This window comes from Procambarus clarkii, chromosome 1 (assembly GCF_040958095.1).
Source record: "Procambarus clarkii isolate CNS0578487 chromosome 1, FALCON_Pclarkii_2.0, whole genome shotgun sequence".
Lineage (NCBI taxonomy): Eukaryota > Metazoa > Arthropoda > Malacostraca > Decapoda > Cambaridae > Procambarus > Procambarus clarkii.
In genome coordinates, this window is record NC_091150.1 from 29,039,236 (window position 1) to 29,064,156 (window position 24,921).

General features: G+C 50.9%; 2 protein-coding genes across 5 annotated transcripts in view; one reads left to right on the forward strand and one right to left on the reverse strand.

Annotated features, from left to right (window-relative positions):
- Window positions 1-24,921, forward strand: part of PlexA (plexin A) — a 418,994-nt gene that overhangs the window by 153,416 nt on the left and 240,657 nt on the right. The window lies entirely within an intron of this gene.
- Window positions 7,933-9,765, reverse strand: LOC123747798 (antho-RFamide neuropeptides type 2-like). The gene is made up of 2 exons (XM_069321374.1): window positions 9,710-9,765; window positions 7,933-8,680 (listed from the first exon to the last, which is right to left on the reverse strand). The coding sequence occupies exons 1-2, from the start codon at window positions 9,763-9,765 to the stop codon at window positions 7,933-7,935; spliced, it is 804 nt and encodes a 267-aa protein (XP_069177475.1).

A 24,921-nucleotide genomic window follows, 5' to 3' on the forward strand; every position in this document is an offset into this window, starting at 1 on the left:
GTATGGGAGCCTCATACAGCACCTTTGTGTATGGGAGCCTCATACAGCACCTTCGTGTATGGGAGCCTCATACAACACCTTTGTGTATGGGAGCCTCATACAACACCTTCGTGTATGGGAGCCTCATACAACACCTTTGTGTATGGGAGCCTCATACAGCACCTTTGTGTATGGGAGCCTCATACAGCACCTTTGTGTATGGGAGCCTCATACAGCACCTTCGTGTATGGTAGCCTCATACAACACCTTTGTGTATGGGAGCCTCATACAACACCTTCGTGTATGGGAGCCTCATACAACACCTTCGTGTATGGGAGCCTCATACAGCACCTTTGTGTATGGGAGCCTCATACAGCACCTTCGTGTATGGGAGCCTCATACAGCACCTTCGTGTATGGGAGCCTGATACAACAACCTTCAAATTCTTCATACGCTCAACACCTCAACATTTAACATTCTCGCAACATAATGTGAAACATGCCAACATTATGCAACAGCAAGCATCTTTATTATGCAACACATCAACATTGCACAACCTGTCTGAACGTTGTTGCAACATGTCATCATTTGGCAGTACATTGCAATGTTTTTCTAATCATGACCATTCTTGCCCGAAGCTCGGCTGGCAACGAGGTCCGCGAAACAGAAATATTTTTAAGGATACGCGAAGTCTGTCTGTCTGTCAAGTAATTTTTTTTTAATATAATGAGAGAGAGAAATACCTGTGGACGGTTTCTATAGCACAATGAGTATAGCAGCCTCGCCGGGAACCAACTATATGTCCAGCATTTTTCTTAATTCCGGAAAAAAGAGCTGGGGGCTTAGGAGCTAGCGCTCAACCCTACTAGAGGATCTAGGTGAAGAACCCGGAAGATTTGGGACTGAGGATGTCTGACGACCTAACGTTTAGGGAGCATAACCAAGCAAATTTTCCTGGCCGCCGCCGCTATATATGCTCGGTTATGCTCACTAAATGTCAGGGCGTCACACCTCATTATTCACACGTCCTTTACATGTGGTTTTCCTACTATCAGATATGATTGTATCTTGTATTTCGTGTAAGGGCCTCATTTTGCCCATACCTAAATACATGGAATTTATCACTGTTAAACATCATGTTATTTTCCGTTGTGTAGTCGAATACTTTATTAATATCGCCTTGTTGTTATTCAACGTCCACTGCAGCAGGAATTTTGGTTGAGATTTTTGTGTCATCTGTAAAAGATGACACGAAGCTGTGATTTGTATATTTGTTTATATTTAATATGAGAATATGGTAAAACAGTGGTGCAAGGACTGTGCCCTGTGGTACACAGATTTTAACTACGCTTGGATTTGACTTAGTTAATCTTTGCATTCTGTTTGACAGGAAATTGAATACTATTTGCCTGCATTACCCGTTATTCCTACGGAACTCATTTTATTAGCTGCCACTCCATGGTCACATCTAACAAGTGCGTTTGCAAATTCTGTGTATAACCACATCTGTATCGACTTGAGAATGGGCCAGGACGGACCAAAACGTCGTCGTCCCTTCACCTTCTAGTGTGTGGTCTGGTCAACACATCTGTATTTTCCATTTCGTCTAGTGCTTCCTTGATTTTTGTCATAGTAATTGAACTGGGCTGTTCAAACTTCTATTACACGTGATGTTAGTCTGTTGTTTTATGCCAGTGCTTTGCTCCCTCCCTCGTGTAGTGGAGGTGTATCTGGTGACTTAAGCGCTTCTGGTGTCTTGCTTTTTCTTCAAACTACTCGGAGAGCTCCTGCTTCTTTAATTTTACATTTCTTTATACAGCCCGTCCTCCAAAAATGGGGAGGTAAATGTAAGAAGACAAATAAGTGCAATTATGTACTATTCATAGCAGTTAGGAATTGTACTTATTTTCACTTAGTATTAAATCGTACTGTCAAATATATTGTGAATATTTGAGTTTACCTTAACAACTTAATAGAAAACCACGACCTCACCTAACCGTCTTAGTTTTTGAAGATAATAATTTTATTGCTTCCTAATTACAATTAGTACTTAACTTATAGCTATATTGATATTACAGTTTTATAAAACTAATAAAACAAAACTAAAATATATCAATAAATTGTAAATTAACTCAGGATATTTTAAAATTTTGCATAAAATCTATGTTGTTTAATAAACCTGAAAAAGAAATTCCTGATATTTAAAACTTGTGTATAGCCAATTGAAGATGAAATCTTCGTCCTAAAATTCTGAGTGTCTTAACAGAAAACGAGGAGAATTAAATCGGGGGAGGGAGTTGGGTAAATGTAACAGCCCCATAAGTGCAATTATGCACTGTTTATGACAGTAAGAAAGTGTACTTATTACACTTAGTATTAAATCGTACTGTCAATTCGGAGGATGGGTTGATAAATATGGAATTCCAAGGGTCTACACTCGGCTCCAGTTCCGGGGCCAAGTGTCCGGGCATGTTGTCAATATCTCTCCAAATCTACAATGTGTTGATATCAGTTACATTCTCAGGGGTTTGGATGTTATTCACTAAGAAGCTGTCTGAATCTTTAACGTTCATTTTGTTTATGGTGATAGGGGGGGGGGGGTTGCAAAAGCATAGCCTCGTTCATCTTTTCAAATTTCACCAATTTCTTTGTTATCGTTTGTGTAAGTATAGAATTATTTTTATTTTGATTTCGCCTATGTGAGGAAATATTTTGGATTGCTCCTCATCTCTTGCTCATCTCTTGCTCATCTCTTGCTCATCTCTTGCTCATCTCTTGCACGGCTTTTGTTCCAATTTCACGGCTCCAGTCTGAGATGATTGCTTCAGCTTCCGCGCTATTTCTGCAATTTCACTGTTAGTTATTTGTTTTTCTTTGTTGGGATAATCGCGTCTTCGTAATCAGTTCCACGATTTTTGTCTTCCACAAAAGGAACATGTTTGGAGCAGGCTTCGTATGCGTCTGCACGCAATTGTTCCGTGTCTTGCGTGGGAGTTGCGACGTAAGACGGCTCCCATCGCATCTTTGAGAATTCTTTTTTTATTCTTTTCAGTTTATGCTCATATTATTAACATTGAAGTTATTGAATAACCCTTCACGCTTGATAATACGAGTATTGATGTTAGTTTGTATGTGAATGTGTTTTGTGACTTGAGTATATAATGTCTCCTGGTTGTCTGGTAAGGTAAAGGTAAGGTTGTCTTTACCTCAAGGTAAGGTAAGGTTGTCTTTACCTTAAGGTAAGGTTGCCTTTACCTCAAGGTAAGGTTGGTTGGCAAGAGTCGCGTTCTTGGGTATATATATGTTGGCTCCTCGTTCGCTCGGGTTTCTGCTCGTTAAGCGAAGATTTGTCACAATCTCGTGTTTCAGACATTTGTCTCAGATCTCTGACCGCCCTTGTCTCCTCGTTAATTCGCCCTTGTCTCCTCGTTAATTCGCCCTTGTCTCCTCGTTAATTCGCTCTTGTCTCCTCGTTAATTCGCCCTTGTCTGCTCGTGACATCTGTTAAAGCTTAGTATAATTTCCCTCTTTTTCTTCATATTGATCCGAATGTTGATTTCTAGCGGAAGTAATTAATGAGCGAGCCGCTGGGCAGGTTGGGCGGGGACAGGTGCTCTGGCGGACAGTATTGGGCGGGACAGGTGCTCTGCGAGACGGGTGTAGGGGAGACAGGTGCGCAGCGTGCTGGAATGTGTGGCCGTTGGCTGTTCGTCCCGCCCGCCCACACCTGTCTTGCTCGCGCCTCCCCCGCCCACACCTGCAGTGAGGACTGTTGCCGCCCACACCTGAAGAAGACACAGCTGGTGGAATAGAGTTTACCTGAGTAATTAACGTGTTTACCTAAGGTCTGAGTGCAAGTTTGCAGTTTACCCGGAAGCAACTTGCAACATTTTACGCGTTTATATTTAATGATTCCCAGGTGTGCATAATATAGTGTACCTCTGGGTGGCCTCAAGTTTACTGAAGGTGTAGGGGGGCGCCGGGGGCTTGGGGGGGGGGCGCCGGGGGCTTGGGGGGGGGGGCGCCGGGGACTTGGGGGGGGGGGGGCGCCGGGGACTTGGGGTGGGGGTGTATATAGGCTGGAGGAGTGTGTGAGGGGCGTGGGAGTTTCACCTGCTTCTGTCTGTCTGTGTTACTTGTCAGTCATGTCACGCACTGTGTCCCCGTTTCTTTGTTTCTTCAATGTTCTCGCCGCTATCATGCCGAAGGAATTATATCTCGGTCAAGTAGACAAAATGACTCGGGGGTTGTTGTTCAGTTCTCATAGCCATGCATTCATCTGGGTTGAAGTCTATAAGCCATTTCTCCGATCGGCCCTGGAACCTATCCAGCTCTTCCTGCGGTGCGTTTGTCATTCTCACGTGGTCTCTTCCGTCCACTTAGCACCGTAAAAATGTTACGGTGAAGAATGATGAAGAAGAAGAATGTTAGTCTCTTCATTCTCGGTGAAGAATGTTAGTCGCACAAATCTACACTGACGGGTCATCTAACCCTGTCAATGGCAGGGCTGGTGCAGCATACACTGTAATTAGGAATAATACCTTTCAACGTGGAAATGAAGGAAAATCCCGTGTTGAGAACTATGCCTCTTGAACACAAGCAGAGCTAACTGCCATTGTTACGGCATTAAGATTCCTTGAACGAAGCATTAACGGTGCAGTGATCTGCACTGACTTTAAAGCAGCGCTTCAAGGCCTTATTAAAAATCGAGCAGAAAATCTTGAGATATTCGCTGAGATCATGAGAGCTGGTTGATACCTGGTTGATACCTGGTTGATGGGGTTCTGGGAGTTCTTCTACTCCCCAAGCCCGGCCCGAGGCCAGGCTCGACTTGTGAGAGTTTGGTCCACCAGGCTGTTGCTTGGAGCGGCCCGCAGGGCCACGTACCCACCACAGCCCGGCTGATCCGGAACTTCTCTTAGAAAACCGTCCAGTTTTCTCTTGAAGATGTCCACGGTTGTTCCGGCAATATTTCTTATGCTCGCTGGGAGGACGTTGAACAACCGCGGACCCCTGATGTTTATACAGTGCTCTCTGATTGTGCCTATGACACCTCTGCTCTTCACAGGTTCAATCTTGCATTTTCTTCCATATCGTTCACTCCAGTACGTTGTTATTTTACTGTGTAGATTTGGGACCTGACCCTCCAGTATTTTCCAGGTGTATATTATTTGGTATCTCTCTCGTCTCCTTTCTAGAGAGTACATTTGGAGAGCTTTGAGACGATCCCAATAATTTAGGTGTTTTATCTCGTCTATGCGTGCCGTATATGTTCTCTGTATTCCCTCTATTTCAGCAATCTCTCCTGCTCTGAAGCGGGAAGTGAGTACTGAGCAGTACTCGAGACGGGACAGCACAAGTGACTTGAAGAGTACAACCATTGTGATGGGATCCCTGGATTTGAAAGTTCTCGTAATCCATCCGATCATTTTTCTGGCTGACGCGATATTTGCTTGGTTATGCTCCCTAAACGTTAGATCGTCGGACATCATTATTCCCAAATCCTTGACATGCTGTTTTCCTACTATGGGAAGATTCGATTGTGTTTTGTACCCTGTATTATGTTTCAGATCCTCATTTTTGCCGTACCTGAGTACCTGAAATTTATCACTGTTAAACATCATGTTATTTTCTGCTGCCCAATCAAAAACTTTGTTGACATCTGCTTGTAGTTTTTCAATGTCTTCAGCAGAGGTAATTTTCATGCTGATTTTTGTGTCATCTGCAAAGGACGACACGAAGCTGTGGCGTGTATTTTTGTCTATATCAGATATGAGAATAAGGAACAGTAGCGGTGCAAGGACTGTACCTTGAGGTACAGAGCTTTTAACATCGCTTGGACTCGATTTGGACTTGGACTTGGACTACCAATCAGGGAAGAGTCAAGTTTTTGTGGATCTCCTCCCATGTTGGAATATGTGGGAATGAACGAGCAGATGTGCTGGCTGCTGAAGGCGCTGAAGGAGGCCATATTGAATACTTCATACCCAAGACTGCTACAAATTAGAGGTATTATCAGACAACATCACCGTGACAAGGTAACTGAGGAAAGGAGGATAGAAGCACAAACCAGTGAATCTGTACGATGGTACAACATGGTTGCAGCTGGCAATCCCAATCATTACGGACGAAGAAGAGGTGGCCGCGGGAGATAATCAGTAATAGCAAGAATCCGTCTTGGATACAAATATCCATGGCGATATGGAATGGAAACAACAGTTGATCAGCGAAGTTGCAGAATCTGTGGTGAGAGTGATGGACACCGCCTTGACCACTACCTGAGAGAATGTGAACACCTGAGAGACATCAAAAGGTTGTGTAGAATAATAAACCCCACATTGTTTGAGTTAGGAAACACTATTTGTCAAATATTGATACTGTTCTTAAAAGATTCCCCCATTTTGCACCCGCAAGATAACGTAAGATTTTAAGGGATGACGACTGTTCATCTTCTTGTTTGAGGAGCTGTTCACTTGAGACAGTTAAGCAAGTCCCAGCTGTGTCTGGGTACAAGTGACAGGATGAACAACCCAGCGGGTTTTCTTCCTATTGGGGAGTGTTGTACATGCTTCTATGGCGGTGTGTCCACTCACAAGATGAGTGGCGCTGCCCAATACTGTCACTATGGCGGTGTGTTCACTCACAAGATGAGTGGCGCTGCCCAATACTGTCACTATGGCAGTGTGTCCACTCACAGGATGAGTGGCGCTGCCCAATACTGTCACTATGGCGGTGTGTCCACTCACAAAGTGAGTGGCGCTGCCCAATACTGTCACTATGGCGGTGTGTCCACTCACAAAGTGAGTGGCGCTGCCCAATACTGTCACTATGGCGGTGTGTCCACTCACAGGATGAGTGGCGCTGCCCAATACTGTCACTATGGCGGTGTGTCCACTCACAGGATGAGTGGCGCTGCCCAATAAACTCGCCCCTCGGGGCAAAATAAAAATAAAGCAACGAGGCTGAAAGAAATCTCCCTCACTACCCCTCCCCCCTCAACCCCTCCCCCCTCCCCCCCCCTCAACCCCTCCCCCCCTCAACCCCTCCCCCCTCAACCCCTCCCCCCTCAACCCCTCCACCTCCCCCCTCCACTTGGTTACGACTTTATAAGAGGGTCTAAAGATGGATTGAAACGTCGTCACTTTCATGTGGAGGGTTATTTGTTTAATGTAAATGTGGTCTAGCTGTGTTCACAAGGGGGGTTTACCTGCTTCATACCTGGTTGATGGGGTTCTGGGAGTTCTACACCCCAAGCCTGACCTGAGGCCAGGCTTGACTGGTGAGTTTGGTCCACCAGGCTGTTGCTTGGAGCGGCCCGCAGGCCCACATACCCACCACAGCCCGGTTAGTCCGGCACTTCTTGAAGATGTCCACGGTTGTTCCGGCAATATTTCTTATAGTCGCTGGAAGGGTGTTGAACAACCGCGGACCTCTGATGGTTATACAGTGTTCTCTGATTGTGTCTATGGCACCTCTGCTCTTCACTGGTTCTATTCTGCATTTTCTGGGTCAGGGGGGGGGGGTTGTGCTTCAGCGCTCGGGTCCCGCCTCTGGAGCGACAATGGACCGGTGTATAGTTGTTTCCGAAGACTGTGTTCGTGTGTTGAGAGTCGTTCGTAACCTGCCACATTCCTGTGCGTGTCTGCACCCCAGACATTCAGAGGGGGGAGTGGGGGAGGGGAGGTCCTCCCACGCGGCGCCCTACATGGCCGTCTCCGGGGGGAGGGGGGGGGGGGAGTGTCAGCTGACCGGTACACCTCCACCCCCCCCCCCCCCACACCCCAACCCCCCACACCCTCACCCTACCTCTGGTGAAGGATGTCTTCCCAGTCACAACTTCCCTAATCGGTCTACTGTTGCTTTCTTAAGTTGTTGGGGGTAAAGGTGCTTTTATGGTCCTCTGGCTTGACCTCAGCTGACCCAGCCACCCGCCTGACCTCCTCCCTGCTGCCCTCAAGTGACCCCCACCCCCTCGGCGTCCCTGGTGTAGGAGCCCTCGGCGTCCCTGGTGTAGGAGCCCTCGGCGTCCCTGGTGTAGGAGCCCTCGGCGTCCCTGGTGTAGGAGCCCTCGGCGTCCCTGGTGTAGGAGCCCTCGGCGTCCCTGGTGTAGGAGCCCTCGGCGTCCCTGGTGTAGGAGCCCTCGGCGTCCCTGGTGTAGGAGCCCTCGGCGTCCCTGGTGTAGGAGCCCTCGGCGTCCCTGGTGTAGGAGCCCTCGGCGTCCCTGGTGTAGGAGCCCTCGGCGTCCCTGGTGTAGGAGCCCTCGGCGTCCCTGGTGTAGGAGCCCTCGGCGTCCCTGGTGTAGGAGCCCTCGGCGTCCCTGGTGTAGGAGCCCTCGGCGTCCCTGGTGTAGGAGCCCTCGGCGTCCCTGGTGTAGGAGCCCTCGGCGTCCCTGGTGTAGGAGCCCTCGGCGTCCCTGGTGTAGGAGCCCTCGGCGTCCCTGGTGTAGGAGCCCTCGGCGTCCCTGGTGTAGGAGCCCTCGGCGTCCCTGGTGTAGGAGCCCTCGGCGTCCCTGGTGTAGGAGCCCTCGGCGTCCCTGGTGTAGGAGCCCTCGGCGTCCCTGGTGTAGGAGCCCTCGGCGTCCCTGGTGTAGGAGCCCTCGGCGTCCCTGGTGTAGGAGCCCTCGGCGTCCCTGGTGTAGGAGCCCTCGGCGTCCCTGGTGTAGGAGCCCTCGGCGTCCCTGGTGTAGGAGCCCTCGGCGTCCCTTTAAAGAACACAATAAAGTAGCCGTCACAACTGTAAGAAAAATAACAGGTTGGATAACAAGAACCTTTCACACTAGAGATGCTATACCGATACCTTGAGGTGCTTCCGGGGCTTAGCGTCCCCGCGGCCCGGTCGTCGACCAGGCCTCCTGGTTCGTCGACCAGGCCTCCCGGTGATGATACTCTTCAAGACGCTAGTGCTCTCCAGAGTGGAGTACTGCTGCACAATGACAGCCCCTTTCACAGCTGGAGAAATTGCTGACCTGGAGAGCGTGCAGAGACCCTTTACTGCTAGAATCCACTCAGTAAAACATCTAAACTATTGGGACCGACTAAAGAGCCTAAATCTGTTCTTTCTTGAACACTGTGAGGGGTCGGCCAGTTATGCCCCTTATGTGTAGTGGAAGCGTGTTGAACAGTCTCGGGCCTCTGATGTTGATAGTTCTCTCTCAGTGTACCTATACACTGCGAACTGTACACTGTACCCTACATTGTACTTTACCTACCCGTCTGTTCCCCTCGCGGCCTGTCACGGGATGGTGTACAGGCTCAAGTCTTGTGTGTTGTTATATATGTATTTGAAAGTGTGAGTGAAGTCTTTTTCAACCATCTCACTTCACTTGCCATGTGTTCATGACCCTAAGGCACTAAGCATGTGTCTGGTGTCTGTGTGGCCCACTCCAGCACTCTCCGTCTGTGACCCCTCACTCCAGCACTCTCCGTCTGTGACCCCTCACTCCAGCACTCTCCGTCTGTGACCCCTCACTCCAGCACTCTCCGTCTGTGACCCCTCACTCCAGCACTCTCCGTCTGTGACCCCTCACTCCAGCACTCTCCGTCTGTGACCCCTCACTCCAGCACTCTCCGTCTGTGACCCCTCACTCCAGCACTCTCCGTCTGTGACCCCACACACCCCAGTTACTCCAAGTGTCGTATAGACTTGTCTTCGTCTCCTTTGTCTACTGCCTTCCAGGGATGGTGTCACCCATCATTTGGTACACTTGTGTACAGCCTCCCGTTCCCTGTACCAATCTTCACTACTGTCTACTTTTCTAAAGTTAAACTCTAGCAGGCTGTGAACCATTCTTTTAAACAAAATGTTTCCGCGTGATCTTTGTAAGAAATTGTGGGCCTTTGCGCACAGAACCTCTTTTATTATTATTATTAATATTCTGAAAGGCTTGCTTCTTTGTCATTGAGTTTTTAATAATTTGATGTTTCATCTGGAGCGATGCGCAGGGAGCGAAAGTCTGACTTGAGCCAGACGGTCACCAGGGGAGGGGAGGGGGGGGGAGAACTCTGGAGTTACTGAAGCTGGCCACAGGTAAGTCACCGGTCAGAAAACTGGTGAGAAAGTTGTCTGTAAGGCTTGTTTGGTGGTGGGTGGCTTGACGGAGCCTTGACGGCCCATGCGTGTGTGGAGCATGTTTGGAGGATGTGGTGGTGTAGAGTATGGTGTTGGGGTGTTGACGTTAGTGAAGGTGTAGGCACCTCAACCCCCCCCCCCACCCCTCCCCCCCCTGTCCACTTCCCGCTCCCTGCCCCCCCCCCCCCCCACCCACCCCACAACCCCGCCTTCTCCAACACCGTGATCCCTGACCTGGCCATCTGTACCTATCCGGGCTACTTCCGCCGCTATCCCGGCCTCTCCTGACCTCGCTAACCTGAGCCAGAGGTCACCCTGGGGCTCAGCGGCACAACCTCGCTAAAAAACGCCAGAAATCCGAGTTTGTTGAGTGGATAGGTATTTGTGAAGCGACCAGACGTTACACGCTCAACCCCGCCCCAGACCATCCCCCTCTACCCCCTCCCTCTCCTACCCCTCCCTCTCCTACCCCGTCTCCACCCCCTCCTTCGACCCCCCCCCTCACTATCCCAAGACACAGGATCCGGCTAAAGGTTTCCCACACTAAGAGTTTTCATAAATTCTTTTGCCTTATTTTCTTTTCTTTCAAGACGAAGGTTGCGAGAATGGCCACACCTGTGTCCTGGCACCTGTGTCTGCATGTTGGACACACCTGTGTCCTGACACCTGTGTCTGTATGCTGGAGACACACCTGTGTCTGGATGCTGGACACACCTGTGTCTGCATACTGGATACACCTGTCTCTTGGCACCTGTGTTTGCATGCTGGATACACCTGTCTCTTGGCACCTGTATCTGCATGTTGGACACACCTGTGCCTGTGTGTTGGACACACCTGTCTCTTGGCACCTGTGTCTGCATGTTGGACACACCTGTCTCTTTGCACCTGTGCCTGTGTGTTGGACACACCTGTCTCTTGGCACCTGTGTCTGCATGTTGGACACACCTGTCTCTTGGCACCTGTGCCTGTGTGTTGGACACACCTGTCTCTTGGCACCTGTGTCTGCATGTTGGACACACCTGTCTCTTGGCACCTGTGTCTGCATGTTGGACGCACCTGTCTCTTGGCACCTGTGCCTGTGTGTTGGACACACCTGTCTCTTGGCACCTGTGTCTGCATGTTGGACACACCTGTCTCTTGGCACCTGTGCCTGTGTGTTGGACGCACCTGTGCCTGTGTGTTGGACGCACCTGTGCCTGTGTGTTGGACGCACCTGTGCCTGTGTGTTGGACGCACCTGTGCCTGTGTGTTGGACGCACCTGTGCCTGTGTGTTGGACACACCTGTGCCTGTGTGTTGGACACACCTGTCTCCTGACACGTGCTTCTGTGTGCACGTGTCTGGATGCTGGAAGATGGGTACACCTGCACTCTAGACCCTGTATGGTTTCCCTTCTCCCTCACTCCGCCCGTCACCCCATCCCCTCACTCTCCCCGTCCCTCACTCCGCCCGTCAGCCCGTCCCTCACTCCGCCCGTCAGCCCGTCCCTCACTCCGCCCGTCAACCCGTCCCTCACTCCGCCCGTCAACCCGTCTAAACACTACTAGCAACATCGAGCAAGGTAATGCGCCAACCTGTCCTCTCACTTGAATGCTCAGCCTTTATGACGCAGTATTTCCCCCAGCGTATAAATTGCGGTGGTTTATGGAATTTTGAAGCACTGCAATGTTGACGTTGACAGCCTCGTGTCCACCCGTAAATAATTCAATAATTAAACAAAAACTAGTTTATTTTTATTTTTAATACTCTTTAAATATTATTCTCAAGGCCCAATAGGCTCGGAGCCTATACCATCACGGCCTGGTATAGGCTCGATTAAAACATTGTTTCAGCTGTACAATAGGCTCCTCCGTCGACTAGAGAAGGGCCAATCACCGTCTTGCTAACTGGAGCAGTAATTACAGCCTCTGAAGGCATCGTCAGAGGCTGGGGCGACAGTGGTCTACTCTTGACGACCTGAGTGACGACTCCTGACGTTGTCATGGATGACAAATGGGGAAGTAATTTAGGCGGTGTGTGAGACAGGGACACTAATAGACGGAGTCTCCTTCCTCCCTCCCTCACTTTTTGCAGATGGGGTTAGATGGGTGAGACCGTGACTCGCCACCCCGAGTGTGGATGGTACCTGGATGGTACCTGGATGGTCCCTGGATGGTCCCTGGATGGTCCCTGGATGGTCCCTGGATGGTCCCTGGATGGTCCCTGGATGGTCCCTGGATGGTCCCTGGATGGTCCCTGGATGGTCCCTGGATGGTCCCTGGATGGTCCCTGGATGGTCCCTGGATGGTCCCTGGATGGTCCCTGGATGGTACCTGGATGGTCCCTGGATGGTCCCTGGATGGTCCCTGGATGGTCCCTGGATGGTCCCTGGATGGTCCCTGGATGGTACCTGGATGGTCCCTGGATGGTACCTGGATGGTACCTTGATGGTACCTGGATGGTCCCTGGATGGTCCCTGGATGGTCCCTGGATGGGGTACTGGGAGTTATTCTACTCCCCCAAGCCCGGCTTGCTCTGTTTTACGTGACTGTAAGAACAAACTGTTCTTCAAAATTTCAATACAGGGATGGCTGGGTTAGTTTCTTAACAGCTCAATTCAACAACCATGGAAGACAAAACACTGATGTAATTTACACAGATTTCGCATAGCCTTTGACAAATGTGACCATGGTGTTATTGCACATAAAATGCGTTCAAAAGGAATTACCGGAAAAATAGGCAGATGGATCTACAATTTCCTGACTAACAGAACCCAATGTGTAATAGTCAACAAAATAAAATTCGGACCATCAACCGTGAAGAGCTCAGTCCCCCAGGGTACTGTGCTTGCTCCAGTACTTTTTCTCATCCTCATTTCGGACACAGACAAGGACACAACCTATAGCACTGTATCATCCTTTGTTGATGACTAGGATTTCCATGAGAGTAGACAACATAGAGGACACGGCGAGCCTCCAATCAGACGTAAATCATGTCTTTCTATGGGCTCAGCTTCCATCCGTGTCCCGTTGTGCGTGTACCACCCATGTTAAATAATCCATCCTTGTCTACCCTGTCAATTTCACTGAGAATTATGAATGGGGTGATCATGTCTACCCGGACTCTTCTGTCTTCCAGCGACGTGAGGTGCAGTTTCCGCAGCCTATCTTCTTAGCTCATGCCTCTTAGTTCTGGAACTAATTGTGTGCGCGCGCGCGCGACGACCTTGTGCTCCTGGTCCTTACTGGGGGATGGTGCTGACTGGGGCTAAGCCACACACATACACGTGTAGGCTCCAGAACCTGAGAAATTCACCCCAGGGTCATCGCCACCCACACCCCAGGAGAAGTGAGCCTACCCTGCCCAACCCTAACCTAACACAACACAATCTTAACCCAGCGAAAACTGAAGATCAAACGCGGTGTGTGACAAACATCGCTGTGACGTCATATTTTGTAATGCCCCGTACAGGTTTGGGAGCGTTGGGAGGCTGGCTGGGCGGGGTCAGAAGGGTGACCCGGGGCGTTTCGCTTGTTTCAGGCCCATATGGTGCTTGTCGAGGCAGTTGTCGCCGAGGTGCGCGGACTTGAAGGGCTACTTTGGGGCCGGAGGGTTCGGAAAGTTGTGTGACAAGCCGCTGGAGGTGTTTAATTTGTAGGAGAGTTGCCGTGGCTGTCGCAGGTGGCGTCGTTGTCTGTCGTGCGTCCCCCCCCCCTCTCTCTCTCGCCCCCACCCCCTCTCTCTCGCCCACACCCCTGCCAACCCTCCCCCCCCATCCCATGGCCTCTCACTTCTCTCCTCCCCTTCCCGTCCCCCTCACCCCTTATTGTTCCCCTTCTCCCTCTGCCTTATCCTCCTCCCCCCCCCTGCCTTCCCCCCCCCTGCCTCTCCTCCCCCCTGCCTCTCCTCCCCCCCTGCCTCTCCTCTCCCCCTGCCTCTCCTCCCCCCTGCCCCCCCCCCACCAAAGAGACAAGAGTAGGATGTAAGTACCGTAACAAGAGAATTACCTCCCCCCCCCATTATGGGTAGTTGGGCACAGAAAGCCTTGTTAGGCTTCTTAAGGTCCAAAGGCCACTAACCAGTACTGACCCTCCCCAGGAAACAACCCACAAGCAACAGTTGCCTAACTCCCGGGCACCTATTTCACTGCTAGTTGAGTACACACACTGGGTGAAAGAAAACGTGCCCAACCGTCTCTGTCCCGCTCAGGTATCCAACGTGGGATCCTTGTGTGTGTGTGTCGAGGAAGTAGATCCCTGCCCTTCAGGACGCATGTTGGTGATTGTCCTACCTTGTGTAGCTTCCGGGGATCAACAGCAACGCGGCCCGGTCGTCGACAAGGCCTCATGGTTGCTAGACTGGTCAACCAGGCTGTTGGACGCGGCAACTCGCAGCCTGACGCATGAGTCACAGCCTGGTTGATCAGGTATCAGCTGTGACACCTGTTTTATTGTGATGTGTAAAAGTAAGGTCTTTTTCCATGATTATTCCCAATTCTTATAAATTGCATTTTCCTCCCACAGTGTAATTTGACTGCGATTAACGTGTGGTTGCTATTTTTATATTTTAATTTTTAATTTGTATTTTAATTAATTTTTTTTAATTAATAAGTTCCTCTTCCGTGGTGCAGGAAAAGGAACTTATTTTTTAATAAACATTATATTTTATGTGACCCATTGAAAGACCTGATTTACAACAGAGTGGAAGTTTGCTGTGTCCTCTATGATGGCTACTCTCATACAAATCCTTGTGTCATGTGTAAAACATTATCCTGTACAATATTGACCAGACCACACACTAGAAATTGAAGGGACGACGACGTTTCGGTCCGTCCTGGACCATTCTCAAGACAATCGACTTGAGAATGGTCCAGGACGGACCGAAACGTCGTCGTCCCTTCAATTTCTAGTGTGTGGTCTGGTCAACATACTTCAGCCACGTTATTGTGACTCATCGCTTGCATCCTGTACGATAGTTTGTGTCCTTGTCTGTGTCTGATACGACTGAGACAAACAATGTCGGAACAAGCACAGTACCCTGGGGAGACCGAGCTTTTCACCGTGGATGATCCGGATTTAACTTTTGTTGAATATTAAATGATGAGTTCTGTTGCAGGTGATGAGTCACAATAACGTGGCTGAAGTATGTTGACCAGACCACACACTAGAAGTTGAAGGGACGACGATGTTTCGGTCCGTCCTGGATCATTCTCAAGTCGATTGAACATACTAGAAGTTGAAGTCCCTTCAACTTCTAGTGTGTGGTCTGGTCAACAATGAGTTATGTTACGAAACTGAAGATCTATCTTCCTACTTTGCTAGTAATTCCTTTTGAACAACACCTTAGTCACATTTGTTGAAATGATTAGCAAAAGCTGTGGATATTCCATCAGCGTTTTGCTTGTCTTCTATGGCACTTAAGGCCACGCCATAGTAATCTAGCAGTTGTTTGAGACACGAGCACCCTGTTCTGAACCCGTGTTGTCCAGGGTTATGTTGATGCTGTGATAACATGTGTTGTGTGATCTTACTTCTTTAGGACTCTTCCAAAGATTTGTATGATGTGTGATGTTAGTGTCACTGATCTGTAATTGTTGGCCTCTGCTTTATTACCGCCTTTGTAGAGTGGTGCCATCTCCACTGTTTTATGTATGTCGGGGAAACATCAGAATCTAGACCCCGGTACTGTCCAGGTGCCGCCCATACCCTCTCCCCCCCCGGTACTGTCCAGGTGCCGCCCATACCCTCTCCCCCGGTACTGTCCAGGTGCCGCCCATACCCTCTCCCCCGGTACTGTCCAGGTGCCGCCCATACCCTCTCCCCCGGTACTGTCCAGGTGCCGCCCATACCCTCTCCCCCGGTACTGTCCAGGTGCCGCCCATACCCCCCCCCCGGTACTGTCCAGGTGCCGCCCATACCCCCCCCCCCCGGTACTGTCCAGGTGCCGCCCATACCCTCTCCCCCCCGGTACTGTCCAGGTGCCGCCCATACCCCCCCCCCCGGTACTGTCCAGGTGCCGCCCATACCCTCTCCCCCCCGGTACTGTCCAGGTGCCGCCCATACCCCCCCCCCCGGTACTGTCCAGGTGCCGCCCATACCCTCTCTCCCCCGGTACTGTCCAGGTGCCGCCCATACCCTCTCTCCCCCGGTACTGTCCAGGTGCCGCCCATACCCCCCCCCCGGTAGTGTCCAGGTGCCGCCCATACCCCCCCCCCCCGGTACTGTCCAGGTGCCGCCCATACCCTCTCCCCCCCGGTACTGTCCAGGTGCCGCCCATACCCCCCCCCCCCGGTACTGTCCAGGTGCCGCCCATACCCTCTCCCCCCCGGTACTGTCCAGGTGCCGCCCATACCCTCTCTCCCCCGGTACTGTCCAGGTGCCGCCCATACCCCCCCCCCCCTCGGTACTGTCCAGGTGCCGCCCATACCCCCCCCCCCCTCGGTACTGTCCAGGTGCCGCCCATTCCCTCTCGGCGTCTGAAATAACTCTTGCCCCCCATCCCATGTTATCTATGGTGGCCCCGCCCTCTTCCGGCTCCTCTCACTGGACACATTCCTTCCTCTCCCTTGCCCCTCTCCTAGCTCTCCCTTGCCCCTCTCCTCTCTCCCTTGCCCCTCTCCTCTCTCCCTTGCCTTTCTCCTCTCCCTTGCCCTTCTCTCTCCCTTGCCCTTCTCTCTCCCTTGTCTCTCTCTCCTCTCCCTAGCCAGGGGCCACAGATTCCAGGACAGGCAGAGAGCAAAAGGCCATCAATGAAATAAAAAGGAAATCCGAAATATTTTTTCACCAATGCAAAATCAATATTAACAACTACATCTAGTATCGGGCCCCTGCGAGAGGGAGATGGAACCTTCGCAGATGACAACAAGGAAATGAGCCAAATACCGAGGCTAGAGTACGGCTCCGTTTTCAGCGAGCCACTAAACACACTGAAAACTGATCAATTACAGACCGATAACACTAAGACTACACGTTGTAAAAGTCTTTGAAAGAGTGCTGAGAAGAAAGATCACAAAATATATGTGTTCTCTCTTGAACACTGTGAGGGGTCAGCCAGTTATGACCCTTATGTGTAGTGAAAGCGTGTTGAACAGTCTCGGGCCTCTGATGTTGATAGTTCTCTCTCAGAGTACCTGTTGCACCTCTGCTCTTCAACGGGGGTATTCTGCACATCCTGCCATGTCTTCTGGTCTCATGTGATGTTATTTCTGTGTGCAGGTTTGGGACCAGCCCCTCTACTATTTGCTGTTCCGCGCTCCTGCGGGAAGTCACGGAACAATGTTCCTCGCTGATGCAATCATCCCTACACGTGTACCAACCTTTCCCGAATCCCTAGCAACCACAACCCCCCTCCCCTCACCCACCCCAAACAAAAGTCACAAGTGATGAGGGATTGTTACTCAGCTGAAGACAATCACAATGTGCTGGCGAGAAATCTCTCGGAAAATGCAAATGGAAAGTAACGGAAGTTCAGCTCCCAGACTTGCACGATGTAATTCGATGATAGAGGTGTGCACTCTAAGGGAGGAAGCACGCACTAAGTCCACCGATAAGTCCGGATGAACCTCACCCGCGATAAGAGAAGATAACCTGGACGCCACAGCCCGCCCGCCCGCCTCGCTACCAGCTACTTCCTGCAAATATAAAGAAATATTGCTGGGACAAAAATAGCGTTTCCGAGAGAACTGGACAATTTTCTGTTGTTACTGGATCATCCTGGCTGTGATGGGTGCGTGAGCCTGTGGCCTACGAAGACAAATAGTGCGATATAAACCAGGGATGCTCAGGCCTGGCTGCGATTGGAGGGGAACAGTGGAAGAAGCCATCCTCAAGCATTCCAAAGTTGTCCTTAATCTTGGAGTGGACTCCAGGGTGTTGCCTGGAGTGGGCCTGCGGGCCGTTCCAAGCAACAGCCTGTTGGACTAAGTTATCCCAAGTCGAGCCTGACCCCCTGACTGGGCTCGGGGAGTAAAACTCCGAAACCCTCTCCAGGTATGATACTTGATGGATGCCTGGTTGATGGGGTTCTGGGAGTTGTTCTACTCCCTAAGCCCGGCTCGAGGCCAGGCTTGACTTGTGAGAGCTGGTCCAACACCTTGGTCCCGAGGTGAGGCTTCACCACACACAGAAATCACAATAGCGTTGTGATTTGTGTGTGTAATGAAGTAAGAGCGAAGAGATAGAACGGCCTATTGACATAGCTCGAGTACATGGGGGAGAGTTGTGTAAAACCCTGGTTTGTGCCTCGGAGAGGCTGCAGGATCCAAGTAAATTCAGTAAAACTTCTGGTTTCAACTCGTTTTGACCATGTCGTAGCTCAGTCGATTAAGGCAGCGTCTTGAATGCTCTCAGACGTAGGTTCGAATCCTCATCACGGCCCTTGTGGATTTGTTCATTGAGGCTTTCACCCTTATTTTTCCACAAATCTGTTATCAGTGTAGCCTCGTGTCACGAGGCTAAAGTGAGGTGTTGTTCAGCCCTCCAGACATTGTGGTGGTGTGCGTGCTCGTCCTGGGACAGTTGTGCCAGTGAATGGTATAAATGTCCTTCAATAGTTTCTAAACTAACTTTTCCTCTGTGTGCATTCTTTGGCAGATTAATCTTGCTGATGTCATGTTTGTTGATGTTCTTTAATGATAATATGTTCATTGCAGGTATGTCACAGTCGCTGGGCGCTTGCTAGGAGCTGAGGAAGGTGAGTGTTGCTAGGAGCTGGGGGAAGGTGTGTGTTGCTAGGAGCTGAGAAAGGTGAGTGTTGCTAGGAGCTGAGGAAGGTGAGTGTTGCTAGGAGCTGAGGGAAGGTAAGTGTCGCTAGGAGCTGAGGGAAGGTGAGTGTTGTTAGGAGCTGAGAAGGTGAGTGTTGTTAGGAGCTGAGAAGGTGAGTGTTGCTAGGAGCTGAGGGAAGGTGAGTGTCGCTAGGAGCTGAGGGAAGGTGAGTGTTGCTAGGAGCTGAGGGAAGGCGAGTGTTGCTAGGAGCTAGGGGAAGGTGAGTGTTGCTAGGAGCTGGGGGAAGGTGAGTGTTGCTAGGAGCTGGGGGAAGGTGAGTGTTGCTAGGAGCTGGGGGAAGGTGAGTGTTGCTAGGAGCTGGGGGAAGGTGAGTGTTGCTAGGAGCTGGGGGAAGGTGAGTGTTGCTAGGAGCTGAGGAAGGTGAGTGTTGCTAGGGGCTGAGGGAAGGTAAGTGTCGCTAGGAGCTAAGGGAAGGTGAGTGTTGCTAGGAGCTGAGGAAGGTGAGTGTTGCTAGGAGCTGAGGAAGGTGAGTGTTGCTAGGAGCTGAGGGAAGGTAAGTGTCGCTAGGAGCTGAGGGAAGGTGAGTGTTGCTAGGAGCTGAGGGAAGGTGAGTGTTGCTAGGGGCTGAGGAAGGTGAGTGTTGCTAGGAGCTGGGGGAAGGTGAGTGTTGCTAGGAGCTGGGGGAAGGTGAGTGTTGCTAGGAGCTGAGGAAGGTGAGTGTTGCTAGGGGCTGAGGGAAGGTAAGTGTCGCAAGGAGCTGGGGGAAGGCGAGTGTTGCTAGGAGCTGAGGAAGGTGAGTGTTGCTAGGAGCTGGGGGAAGGTGAGTGTTGCTAGGAGCTGAGGAAGGTGAGTGTTGCTAGGAGCTGAGGAAGGTGAGTGTTGCTAGGAGCTGAGGAAGGTGAGTGTTGCTAGGAGCTGAGGAAGGTGAGTGTTGCTAGGAGCTGAGGAAGGTGAGTGTTGCTAGGAGCTGAGGAAGGTGAGTGTTGCTAGGAGCTGAGGAAGGTAAGTGTTGCTAGGAGCTGGGGGAAGGTGTGTGTTGCTAGGAGCTGGGGGAAGGTGTGTGTTGCTAGGAGCTGGGGGAAGGTGTGTGTTGCTAGGAGCTGGGGGAAGGTGTGTGTTGCTAGGAGCTGGGGGAAGGTGTGTGTTGCTAGGAGCTGGGGGAAGGTGTGTGTTGCTAGGAGCTGGGGGAAGGTGTGTGTTGCTAGGAGCTGGGGGAAGGTGTGTGTTGCTAGGAGCTGGGGGAAGGTGTGTTGCTAGGAGCTGGGGGAAGGTGTGTGTTGCTAGGAGCTGGGGGAAGGTGTGTGTTGCTAGGAGTTGGGGGAAGGTGAGTGTTGCTAGGAGCTGAGGGAAGGTGAGTGTCGCTAGGAGCTGAGGGAAGGTGAGTGTCGCTAGGAGCTGAGGGAAGGTGAGTGTTGCTAGGAGCTGGGGGAAGGTGAGTGTTGCTACGAGCTGGGGGAAGGTGAGTGTTGCTAGGAGCTGGGGGGAAGGTGAGTGTCGCTAGGAGCTGAGGGAAGGCGAGTGTTGCTAGGAGCTGGGGGAAGGTGAGTGTTGCTAGGAGCTGGGGAAAGGTGAGTGTTGCTAGGAGCTGGGGGAAGGTGAGTGTTGCTAGGAGCTGGGGGAAGGTGAGTGTTGCTAGGAGCTGGGGGAAGGTGAGTGTTGCTAGGAGCTGGGGGAAGGTGAGTGTTGCTAGGAGCTGGGGGAAGGTGAGTGTTGCTAGGAGCTGGGGGAAGGTGAGTGTTGCTAGGAGCTGGGGGAAGGTGAGTGTTGCTAGGAGCTGGGGGAAGGTGAGTGTTGCTAGGAGCTGGGGGAAGGTGAGTGTTGCTAGGAGCTGAGGGAAGGTGAGTGTCGCTAGGAGCTGGGGGAAGGCGAGTGTTGCTAGGAGCTGGGGGAAGGTGAGTGTTGCTAGGAGCTGGGGGAAGGTGAGTGTTGCTAGGAGCTGGGGGAAGGTGAGTGTTGCTAGGGGCTGAGGGAAGGTAAGTGTCGCTAGGAGCTGAAGGAAGGTGAGTGTTGCTAGGAGCTGAGGAAGGTGAGTGTCGCTAGGAGCTGAGGGAAGGTGAGTGTTGCTAGGAGCTGAGGGAAGGTGAGTGTTGCTAGGAGCTGAGGGAAGGTGAGTGTTGCTAGGAGCTGAGGAAGGTGAGTGTTGCTAGGAGCTGGGGGAAGGTGAGTGTTGCTAGGAGCTGGGGGAAGGTGAGTGTTGCTAGGAGCTGGGGGAAGGTGAGTGTTGCTAGGGGCTGAGGGAAGGTAAGTGTCGCTAGGAGCTGAGGGAAGGTGAGTGTTGCTAGGAGGTAAGGGAAGGTGAGTGTTGCTAGGAGCTGAGGAAGGTGAGTGTTGCTAGGAGCTGGGGGAAGGTGAGTGTTGCTAGGGGCTGAGGGAAGGTAAGTGTCGCTAGGAGCTGAGGAAGGTGAGTGTTGCTAGGGGCTGAGGGAAGGTAAGTGTCGCTAGGAGGTGGGGGGAAGGTAAGTGTCGCTAGGAGCTGGGGGAAGGTGAGTGTTGCTAGGAGCTGAGGGAAGGTAAGTGTCGCTAGGAGCTGGGGGAAGGTGAGTGTTGCTAGGAGCCGGGACAGGGTAACTTCGGCTTGTCACCGGGTCAAAGGTCATGCTCCACGAAATCATCAACTGAGAACTGTGATATTACGAGCCTTTATTACGGTCACACACTGATCACCACAGTAACACACACCACAACCACCACCCAGCCGCACCCAGCCGCACCCAGCAACACCCAGCCGCACCCAGCCGCACCCAGCAACACCCAGCCGCACCCAGCAACACCCAGCCGCACCCAGCAACACCCAGCCGCACCCAGCAACATCCAGCCGCACCCAGCCGCACCCAGCAACACCCAGCCGCACCCAGCAACACCCAGCCGCACCCAGCAACACCCAGCAACACCTCTCAGTAGCCTGGCTCGACCAGTAGGCAAGCGCTGGTGCACCTACTCTCTAGAAGCATTGGTTTAAGGTCTCAGTTGTCCAGCTGTTCTTCTCACCTTTTTTACGCAAGATCTTTGTTTATTAGTTCCCAGTTAATTAGTTTATTATTAAAATTACATTTGTAAAATTCTTCTCCATCCTAGAATTTTGGGACTTGGGACAAGCGTCTGTGCTCGAGTGCGTGCGTCCGTGTTCGAGTGCCCTTGTGCACGTCCGTGTTCGAGTGCCCTTGTGCACGTCCGTGTTCGAGTGCGCTTGTGCACATCCGTGTTCGAGTGCGCTTGTGCACGTCCGTGTTCGAGTGCGCTTGTGCACGTCCGTGTTCGAGTGCGCTTGTGCACGTCCGTGTTCGAGTGCGCTTGTGCACGTCCGTGTTCGAGTGCGCTTGTGCACGTCCGTGTTCGAGTGCGCTTGTGCACGTCCGTGTTCGAGTGCGCTTGTGCACGTCCGTGTTCGAGTGCGCTTGTGCACGTCCGTGTTCGAGTGCGCTTGTGCACGTCCGTGTTCGAGTGCGCTTGTGCACGTCCGTGTTCGAGTGCGCTTGTGCACGTCCGTGTTCGAGTGCGCTTGTGCACGTCCGTGTTCGAGTGCGCTTGTGCACGTCCGTGTTCGAGTGCGCTTGTGCACGTCCGTGTTCGAGTGCGCTTGTGCACGTCCGTGTTCGAGTGCGCTTGTGCACGTCCGTGTTCGAGTGCGCTTGTGCACGTCCGTGTTCGAGTGCGCTTGTGCACGTCCGTGTTCGAGTGCGCTTGTGCACGTCCGTGTTCGAGTGCGCTTGTGCACGTCCGTGTTCGAGTGCGCGTCCGTGCGCGTGTGTGCGTCCGTGCTCGAGTGCGCGTGTGCGCGCGTCCGTGCTGGAGTGCGCGTGTGCGCGCGTCCGCGCTCGAGTGCGTGAGCGGCAGGGTTCACCTTTGCGTCACGCAAGGTGAGAAACAGCTTGTGGTAAAAATTGCAAAGCACATGGGTTGCTTTTATCAACAAGAGAGAGATAAGGAGGCGGCGTGAGGCCACACCAGATGGAGGACGACTCAAGGTTAAGACTCCCTTGGAGGACGACTCAAGGTTAAGACTCCCTTGGAGGACGACTCGAGGTTAAGACTCCCCTGGAGGACGACTCAAGGTTAAGACTCCCCTGGAGGACGACTCAAGGTTAAGTACTCCTTTTGAGAAGGACTCGAGGTTAAGACTTCCTTTGAGAAGGACCTTCGTATCCCGCCACGGGAAACAGACATTCTCCCACTCCATCATCAGAGCAAAGGGTCGATGGTTCACCAGGGAAGTGTTCACAATATCCTAGTCTCCATTTGTTCGGATTTTTGTACATTTGTCAAGCTGTTCGGAGCTGGCTGTATATTTCCCTGCGAGTCTGTACGGTAAGCTCTCGCCTACACCTCTGGTGTAATTGTAGGGACCCACATCCTCGAAGAAGAAAATAAAGAGTATTCAGAGAAGACCTTGTGGATTCCCCTATTATTTTTTATATATATTTTGTTTTATTTTATTACAATGCTACAGTTCACAAAGAACACACACACATTATATATATATATATATATATATATATATATATATATATATATATATATATATATATATATATATATATATATATATATAATATAGCAGCTCCTCGGAGGTTGGGTGCATACCCAGGATACAGCACGCATTTCCCCTCTGAACTGCGACACCGAGGCGTTTTTTTTTTTAAGTAAAGAGGAAGGAGAGGCATAGGTGAAGGGAAGTATAGAAGTGGGAAATACAGTGAGAGGTATGAAAGCAGGCGGCGGGCTGTCCGCCTTGCTGACACGATGTGTGGGTGTTGGCAGCTAAGCTAAGCTGGCTCCCTCTTGTCAGGGAGCTGTGAGAGGTTCTTCACATGTGTTTCACCATATATGGATGTCTATAGATGAATACTGTGTAGCATTCATATATACACACTCCGATGCTTCCACACATGTTGTTCTGTTTAAGGCTCTTTATTTTATTATTATTATTTATCGAGTTGTCATACATATTATTTCTCGAGTTGTTCATATATACACATATATGAACTGTTCATATATATACATATATAACTCATCTGGGGATTATATACTGTGGGGCGGGGTTTTCATCCAGAGTATCGAGGTTCTTGGGCCACCAGCTGTGGGAGCGGGGCGTCTCATCTTGGAGCAATCTTTCTAACATTGGGTCCTCTAACATTTGGATGGTGTTCCACACCCTGATGGCTTGGTGCTGCAGTCTGATGTTTAGTGGCTGTATGTTCAGGAGTTCATGGAGCTCCTGGATTGTCTGATCATATGGTGGACGGTGTTTTGCTGCTCTCCTTAGCGCCTTATTTTGTACTGCTTGCAGTTTCTGCATGTTAGTTTTCTTTATGGTGTGTAGTGGTACTGGGGGATACTCTAGATGCGGCCGAACTAGAGCCTTATATAGGTGGATCTGAATGTTAGTACTGAGGCTTCGGAATCTTCTCAGTTTCCCTAAGACGCTGGAACAGGAAACTGGCCGCTCGTGAGTCTTCAGTTTTCCCAGTGAGTTTCTCGCCCACCTCCTTTAAGAACTTGAGTGCACATTTACCCCAGGCGCCCAGAGTCTCAGAGCCTAGTGGCACGAACCTGTAACAACGTTCTAGGTCTCTGTACTTGTTAGTTTTCTGGGTCTCCCTGAAGGTGGCCGCCCCGCCTCCCTCAACTGTGCTGTAAGGTAGATAGGTATCAGCCAATATAGATGCACACGTGTAGTCCCACACGACCTGTTTACCTTCCCTCCACGGCTGCAGGGTGATTCCATCTGGGCGTTTTTGGCTGTTGTCAGGTCTGCACAACTGGGGTTCCCTTTGTGCTGGACACCCAGCTGTAGCCAAACTTCTCTTAATGATGTCATTGACTGCTTCATGTCTGGCAATCTTTCCCTGTGTCTTACGACAGATGAGACCATGGCTGCCGTATTGGTCCGCCCGTATAGATGCCGTAAGTATAAATAAATAATATGGTAGGATATATATATATATATATATATAATATGGTTAATTAGAGGGGTGGTTGGAGAAGAAAGTATTAAAGTGTTCAGTGAGAATCTACACGGTCTTCTCCGAATGCTCTTTATTTTAATTTCGAATATATTAGTTTATATCGTATAAAGCCGTTGGTTATTGTACGGTTGAGAGATTATAGTGTCAATGTGTTGCCAGATGTACAAGTCAAATACTGACTTACTACTGACGCCATCGATTGTCAGT

Bases quoted from the DNA above. Each gene is read 5' to 3' on its own strand.
- LOC123747798 (XM_069321374.1), bottom strand. From the start codon at position 9,765: ATGGTTCACAGCCTGCTAGAGTTTAACTTTAGAAAAGTAGACAGTAGT. The intron at 8,681-9,709 runs GTACAGGGAACG...TGTTCTTTAAAG, and splicing joins GTAGACAGTAGTGAAGATTG to GGACGCCGAGGGCTCCTACA.